Source organism: Apium graveolens, chromosome 8 (genome assembly GCF_009905375.1).
Source record: "Apium graveolens cultivar Ventura chromosome 8, ASM990537v1, whole genome shotgun sequence".
Lineage (NCBI taxonomy): Eukaryota > Viridiplantae > Streptophyta > Magnoliopsida > Apiales > Apiaceae > Apium > Apium graveolens.
In genome coordinates, this window is record NC_133654.1 from 247,646,720 (window position 1) to 247,654,791 (window position 8,072).

Genomic DNA, 8,072 nt, shown 5'->3' on the forward strand with positions numbered 1-8,072 from the left:
CTCTTGATCCTAGTATTAAACTCCTACCTAATAAGGGTGTGGCAGTATCTCAACTTGAATACTCAAGGGCTATTGGTAGTCTTATGTATGCCATGATAATCACTAGGCCGGATATTGCCTATGTTGTTGGAAAGCTTAGTAGGTGTACAAGCAAACCAAGTTCACATCATTGGCAAGCCTTAAGTCGAGTGTTCAAGTACTTAAAAGGAACCATGGATTATGGTTTGATATATACTGGATTTCCTTCGGTTATTGAAGGTCATTCAGATGCAAGTTGGATTTCCAATAAGGAAGATCATTCTTCCACAAGTGGCTGTGTATTCCTTCTTGGAGGAGGTGCTATCTCTTGGACATCAAAGAAACAGAGTTGCATTACTGATTCAAAGATGGAATCTGAATTTGTGGCATTATCAGCGGCTGGTAAAGAAGCTGAATGGCTAAGAAATCTGATTTATGAGATTCCAATGTGGCCTAAACCGATATCACCCATATCTATCAGATGTGATAGTGAGTCTGCCTTGGCTAATGCTAATAGACAAGTGTTCAAAGGCAAGTCTAGACACTTAGGTGTTAGACACAGCATGATTCGTGAGTTTATCACGCATGGTGTTATATCAGTGGAGTTTATAAGAACTCAACATAATTTAGCCGATCATCTAACCAAAGGGTTGAGTAGAGATCTTGTGCACAAGTCGGCTGTGGGGATGGGATTGAAGTCCATCTAAAAGTCTCTCATGTTGAGAAACCCAATTCTCACCTAATATTACATTAGGTGCTGAATTCAATGTGGAAAGCTTAACATCTAGAGATTGGAACACATTTGAAGTATCATCCCAAGGTATGTGTTCATACCTACAATTTGAGGAGGTTGAAGCTTATCTTCGTAATAGTTCTTTTGAAAAATTGCATATGCAGGTGCGAGAGTAAAAGAACTACCTATTTGAGCATGAAGTTTAGCCGCTTCAAGAAGCTAGGACTTGGCTTTTATATGCTTATGAAGGATTAGGACACATGGCTAGTAAAAGATAGTGTCAATTAAGAACAATTTGAGAATGTAAATTTATGTGTATATTATCTTCATGTATTCTCTATGAATAGTAGAGGTTCAATCCATAGTGATACCTTGATATTCAAATATATGGAATGTGTAATATACTAATATGAAATTCAATCATCACGATATTTTATTTATGCATGAGTTTGTTGTTTGTTGTGAATTTATTTTAGTTAATCATGGATTACGCTAAAATGGGGGAGGATTGTTGGATATTTTAGTGTAATTGGATTGACTAGTTAATCAATATAATCATAATATTAAATTGAACAAGTCGGGAGAGTGCGGAGTGCACGCTTTGTTCGAGTTTATTGTGATTTTGGTATTATTGTTTATGAGACATGTCCATTGGCAGCAGTCACACCTGTTGAAATAAGATGTGTCTGTTAGTTTTAGCCATGACTGTTAGACTGAGATGTGTCTATTGGTAAAAGACTGAGATGTGTCTGTTGGCAAAAGACACATATGCTGACATCAATATATAGGTGTTGCATTAATCAATTTTAGGGTTGGTTCATTTTCTTGAAATTTACAACAAAAATATATTCTCTCTTCTTGCAGAATTTCTGACTTTATCCGATTGATTTATTTGGGTGCACCACAAATAACTTCAATCTGAAAATGTTCACACGACTTCAGAAAAATCCAAGTTACTACCATATTTTCCCAACATATATTTTATGTGCAAAAGTAACGGAGTCGTGTTAATCCTCATTAAAGTATCTATACATTCTTTATTAGTCAACAAAATAAACGAAAAGAATGAATTTTTTCATGACCATTTTTACATATATTATTCGAGAAAGAAGAAAAAAGTTTGAAGGAAGCATTTTTATTTTAGATGACTATCAATTATTTATGATAAATCGGTAGTTTTTTGTGGAAATAGTGAATTGGAAGTTATTTTATCGAGTTACATGGGTATCGATTCCAGGTTTGTATTGATACTTAAAGTCAATCAAAATCAATTATGGTAACAGTTCTCGGAAATCTAAAAGTTTCGCAAATAACAGTTTAATCAAGACGATCAAATTAATTTGATTTAACTACTTAGAGCATCTCCAACCATATAGAACTCTTACCTAAAAATCATTAATACATACTATAAATATACTTAGAGCATCTCCAACCATATAGAACCCTTACCTAAAAATCATTAATACATACTATAAATAAACAATATAGAGATTATGTAAAAAAAATTATCTCCAATGGTAAATTCCTCTTATTTATAAATATAGTCAATCTCTTTATGTTGGCTATATTTGTTGAACCAATACAAACCTGTAAGAAATCTGTAAAAAAAAAGTAATCATTTATTACTATATTGAATTAATATATTTTATTTATAACAACATTAATTTTGATAAAATACTATTTTTAAAATATAACTAACCAATATAGCCAATACCATCGAAGTACAATGTCTTACAGGTTCAACAAATTTTACATATTGTCATATAGGTCCAATTTAGCCAACCAATTATAGCTAATACCATTAGAGATGCTCTTAGAGCATTTCCAACACTCTTAATTCGATCATAAATATAATATAAATAATGAACATAGATTTTCATGTAAAACTAAAATAATATTTTATATCTTTGACTCCTAAATTATATAATATTCACATTTTTTATTTCACCATAAGAAAGATTTGAATTGAAACAAGTGTAAGTGAATATTTTATTTATAAAATTAGGTTAAAAGCTATGTAGTGGCTATTAAAATTAAGGAAAGAAAAATGTTCTTATAGATTTAAAAGTCAACATGAGCTCTGTTGTAGCTAGACCTGGCCACTTGTGCGGTCCGTGCGTGCCGGGCCGGGCCGCATACGGGTTCGACTTACGAAAACATAACACTGAACCGGCTCATTAGCAAACGAACCGGGCTCGGGCCGGGCTCGAATCGAAAAAACAGAACTCGTGACCGCTCAGGCGAATAACTCGTGAACTCGTGACCGCGGGCTCGTGCGGTTAACCAGGCTCCGGGTTGTGCGGTTTGTACGTGTGCCCCTCTCGTTATTCTGCAAATTACTTATATATTATAAATATTATTATATTTTTAGTCAGGAGACAGGAGTGTAGTGTACTAGTGTAAGCTGTACTACTAATTATAATATTTTATATTTTTATATGTACATGTAGGCATTGCCTTTAATTAGCCTAGTACATTGCAATTTGTATTTGGTGAAACGAATCACGGGCCGTGCGGTCCATGCGGGCTGTGCGGTCCTGCGGTTCTCCGTGCGGTCCGTGCGGGCTCGGTCCCGGGTTTTTGATACAGAACTCGTAATCGGTTCGTTACATCACACGAATTGTGCGGGTTTTTAGCGAGCCGAATCGGGCCGAATAAATACCGGTTTTAGAACGAGCCGGTCCCGATTGTGCGGTTCAAACCCGCACAACTGGCCACCTCTGGTTGTAGCTCTATATTTTACCATGCTTTTTCAATTTTGATTTAATAAATTATTTAGGGAGCCTATTGAAGATGTTCTTAGATGGTGGGGTTACACATCATAAAATTGAAGACTAGCCAAAAGTTGGATATCATTTTTTTTAATTGCAAATGTAAACCACTTAACATATGATCTAAGTTATTTGAGAATTTCTTTTGAATTTTTAAATCTTTCTTCTAAATCAATATACATATTTTTAGCAAAGTATCCGCAACCGCAATAATCTATGGTCTTATTTAATATTAGCTATTTTTTTCAAAAATTAGCTTTTTAAACCCAATTAGATGTTCGACCATATGAACCATCTAAATTCAATCCACTTGTCAAAACAGTTTATTCAATCATTTAGTCAAAACAGTTAATTTAATCAATCATAACTAACCGTTAATTGCCCAACAAAGTATATATATTCTTATTGAAAAAGATTTTTTTTTAATCGGTAAAATAATTCAATGGCTAATCTCTTGTACTGATATAATTTATTATAAAACTAAAGTAAGATGGACTCATATACATTTACATTAATCTCATCGATCAAAATTTTACATCTTATAACCCGCGAATTTTTAAAATAGTTGAACCAGGACAACAAATTAAATTCGATTTAGGTTTGGATCAGTTTAATATCGATCGGTTTATGCGGATTATATGATTTAAACCGAATCGTGATCACCCCGAACGAGATAGACACCATAAAATTCCTTAAATAACATATTTATACAGACTATAAACTCATCTTTTAAAAATGATGTTAATTTTTATAAATTTAAATTATTTAATTATAATACCAAAAAAATTATATACATTTTAATGAAGTAATATCAAATAAATTTTTGTATATATATGAACCATGAAGTAATAGCAATGTTACATATTTTTGCTTTTATTTTCAGATCCCGCTTGTTTTGTTCAAAAAAATAAAAAATACCCGCTGTGAACTTACTAGAGGCGGTTAATTTGAGAGTACCAGATGAGTTTAAATTGGGATACCCATCTATCAATTTCCGGTTGTTTAGCCGCACACCAAGGAACTAGCACTATAATATATGGGGAACGGTCTACAACAACCGTTTGTTGTAGACCGATATACAACAAACACTTTTATAGCCGTTGGATGGGGAATAAAGGGTTCAGATCACAGACGGACTGCGGAAATTTTCCGCGGTTGGTACGGAGGAACCGCTGAAATTTTCCGTGGTTGGTAACCTTGTCCCCTTATCCCCAGCAACCTAACAGCTCCCCTATACCACACAAAAAACAGTTTTCTCCACAACAAAAATTCACTCTCCAAGTGACCAAATTAGGCGATTTTGGGGCATTTTCATCAAGAAATTCAAGTAGTTTTGTCAACTCAAGGTATATTTCTTGTCTTAAATTTCACATTTTCATGGAGAATAAATTATTTGCTCGTATGTTTAGTCATAAACGGCAAAATGAAAAAAAGAGGCTATTGATCATAGTTTACATCTTGATGATTTAAATATTAGTGAAGAACCTAAAACCCCTGTATATGTTGAAGATGATAATTTTGTAGATAAAAATGAGGAATTTATTAATTTAGATGACGATTTGGTTGATGTTGAAGATGAAAATGATGAAAATGAGGTTGAAAACGAGGTTGAAAATGATAGTGATAATGTTGAGGGTGAGGATGAAGATGAAGATGATAATGTAGAGGATGCAAATTTGTATGAAAATATTGATGGGGGGGGGAGTTCCATATTTGAATCAAAATTTTTAAAGTGTGGATGAGACCGGTCATTTTTTTAGGGCTTATGCTTTACGAAATGGATTTGCTATTAAAATTCAAGCTAGCCATCGTAATAAAGACAACGAGATATATGGTCATTTATATATTTGTAGGTTTTATGGAAAAAGTGTTGTCGTCGAGTGTAGTCAAAATAAATGGCGTAGAAAGGTTCTTCCTAAAAGAGAGTGCAAGGTGAGGATGTATGTCAATTATCAAAAGAAAAAACATCGCTGAGAGGTAACTAGCCTTGAATTGGTACACAACCACGGTCTTGTTTCCCCTAGTAAGATGAATTTGGTACAACGAGAAAGACATGTCAACACCGCGACCCGTAGTTTGATTAAAATGCTTTATGGTTCGGGGGTTTGTAATTGTCAAGTGATGAATATGATTGGTAACATTCATGGAGGTAATGATAAAGTTGGTTTCAATGTTCAACATGTTGGGAATGTGTTAAGAGACGAGAGGAAGAAAAGATTTGAGAATAGTGACGTCCAAGCGGGGTTGGACTTGTTACATAGGTTGAATGAAGAAAGTGGTTCTAAATATTTTAATAGGACCGAAGTCGATGAAGAGAATCGCTTGAAGTGACTAGTATGGATTGATCTGAGATGTATAATGGCTTACCAAAATTTTGGCGATGTTATGGCTTTTGATACCACTTATCGGACAAATAGGTATGCAATGCCATTTTTCCCATTTATCGGAGTCAATCATCATTATCAATCGGTAATTTTCGGGTTTGCATTGATGCGGGATGAACACGCGTCGAATTTTGAGTGGATTCTTCGTACTTGGCTTGAAGGTGTGGGGAATAATCCTCCATTGACTATAATTATGGATCAAGATCAAGCCATGACAAGCGCTATTGCGGTTGTACTCCCGAATACTACCCATTTATTGTGTTCTTGGCACATTAGTCAAAAAATCCCCGAGAAATTAGCTCATTATTATTCGGCTTTTCCGGAATTCAAGACGGACTTCAACCATTGTATTTATAAACCTCTCACCGAATGTATTTTTGAGGCTAGATGGGCGTCATTTGTGGAAAATATCACTTGCAAGAGCATAAATGGTTAAATGGGTTATATGAGTTGAAGCGCAAGTGGATTCCTGCATATATGTTAGGAATATGTGTATTAGTTTGATGATAAGTTAAACAAAACACTTAAGTAGAAATCTAGTGTTTGTAGCCTCAACGGATAAAACCATTTTGGCTATCCGTTGAAGGAGTAGCTTTACTTAGAAATAAGTTTAGTATTGTAGCACATTTCATTCTCTGTATTTAAGTTGTAATTCTTAGATGTTGTGGGAAATTATCAGTCATGTTGACTACTAGTAGATATGCAAATAGGAGGGCTAATTGTAAATATTTCATGCCTTGTAATTTTGTATAAATGAAGTTGTATCAACTGATATTAAAGGCCTTCAACGGATGAGAAACAAAGCTTCAACGGATGTAATTAAAGCTTCAACGGATAACATCCATCAACGGATGAGTGCTCCAACGGATAAAGCTTCAACTGCTAATGCATCAACGGATAAAGCTTCAACGGATAAAGCTTCAACGGATAAAGCATCAACGGATGAAAGCTTCAACGGATGTTTTGTTCAATTAGCAGTTGATAGTGACAATTCATAAGCTGACAGAGGCACATGGGTTGACAGAGACAAACTGGAATGTGGCAGCCTCTAGGAGGAATCAAGAAAATGCAGCATTTCCATTCTGGTGCAAACAAGGAAGTATTCAAAGATTCACAGCTAAACTTAAATTGCATTGGATAGAGAAATGAAGAAGAAACATGTGAAGAATCTTTTAATTGTATTTTACAGTTTTGTCTTCACTTGTAAACTTGGTGGTATATAAACCAAGTAGCAGCTAGTAATTAGATGGTGAATTTTTCCAGAGCTGTTTAGAAAAATCCAGAGAGAAAATCATCTAGTTTGTACTAGGACGAAGCTGTGATTTAATTCTTTGAATCACAGATTTTCTGAAATAACACATCTCTGGTGGAACAACAAATCCACCAGAAAAGTTTTTAAGTTCTTTGTGTTCTTTACATTTGTGTTTGAATATATATCTGTCTGTATTAGCTTCAAGCAATTCACACACATTTGCTCACTAAAACACTTAGCCTTAGAAACTGCTCAAAACTTGAAAAAGTTTTGAGATTTACATTCAACCCCCCTTCTGTAAATCTCATTATTAGTCCACTGGGAATAACAATTGGTATCAGAGCAAGCTTTTAACATACAAAGAGTTTAAAGATCTATTCTGCTAACATCATGAGTAAGAAGGATATTGGTGTATAGATTCTAATCCTGGAAAGAGATAACTATCATCACTGGAAAGTGAAGATGCATTTACATCTTCTCTCTCAAGATGAAAGCTACATCAACTGCATTGAAAATGGTCCTCACATCCCTCACAAGGTGGCCACAGCTGCTACTGCAACAGTTGCTGTTGGACAGTCTATTCCCAAGCCAAAAGCATAATGGACTGTTGAAGATATTGAAGAGGTTCACAAGGACAAGAAAGCCATGAACATTCTGTTTAATGGCCTAGATCAAGATATGTTTGACAATGTCATTAACAGCCAAATTGCTAAGGAAATTTGGGATACTGTGCAACTTATCTGTGAAGGTACTGAGCAAGTTAGAGAAAACAAAATGCAGCTTCTCATTCAACAGTATGAATATTTTTATTTTGAAGAAGGAGAATCATTGAATGATACCTTCAACAGATTTCAGAAACTGTTGAATGGATTGAAGCTGTATGGCAGAGTGTACCAAGTCAAGGACTCCAATTT

The 8,072-nt window shown here is 34.6% G+C and overlaps 1 protein-coding gene across 1 annotated transcript; it reads left to right on the forward strand.

Moving 5' to 3' along the window:
• The first annotated feature begins 5,880 nt into the window (after positions 1–5,880).
• On the forward strand, positions 5,881–6,342 carry LOC141680576 (protein FAR1-RELATED SEQUENCE 5-like). Its single transcript, XM_074486764.1, has one exon. It carries the CDS (start codon positions 5,881–5,883, stop codon positions 6,340–6,342), a length of 462 nt encoding a protein of 153 aa, XP_074342865.1.
• Positions 6,343–8,072: the final 1,730 nt, after the last annotated feature.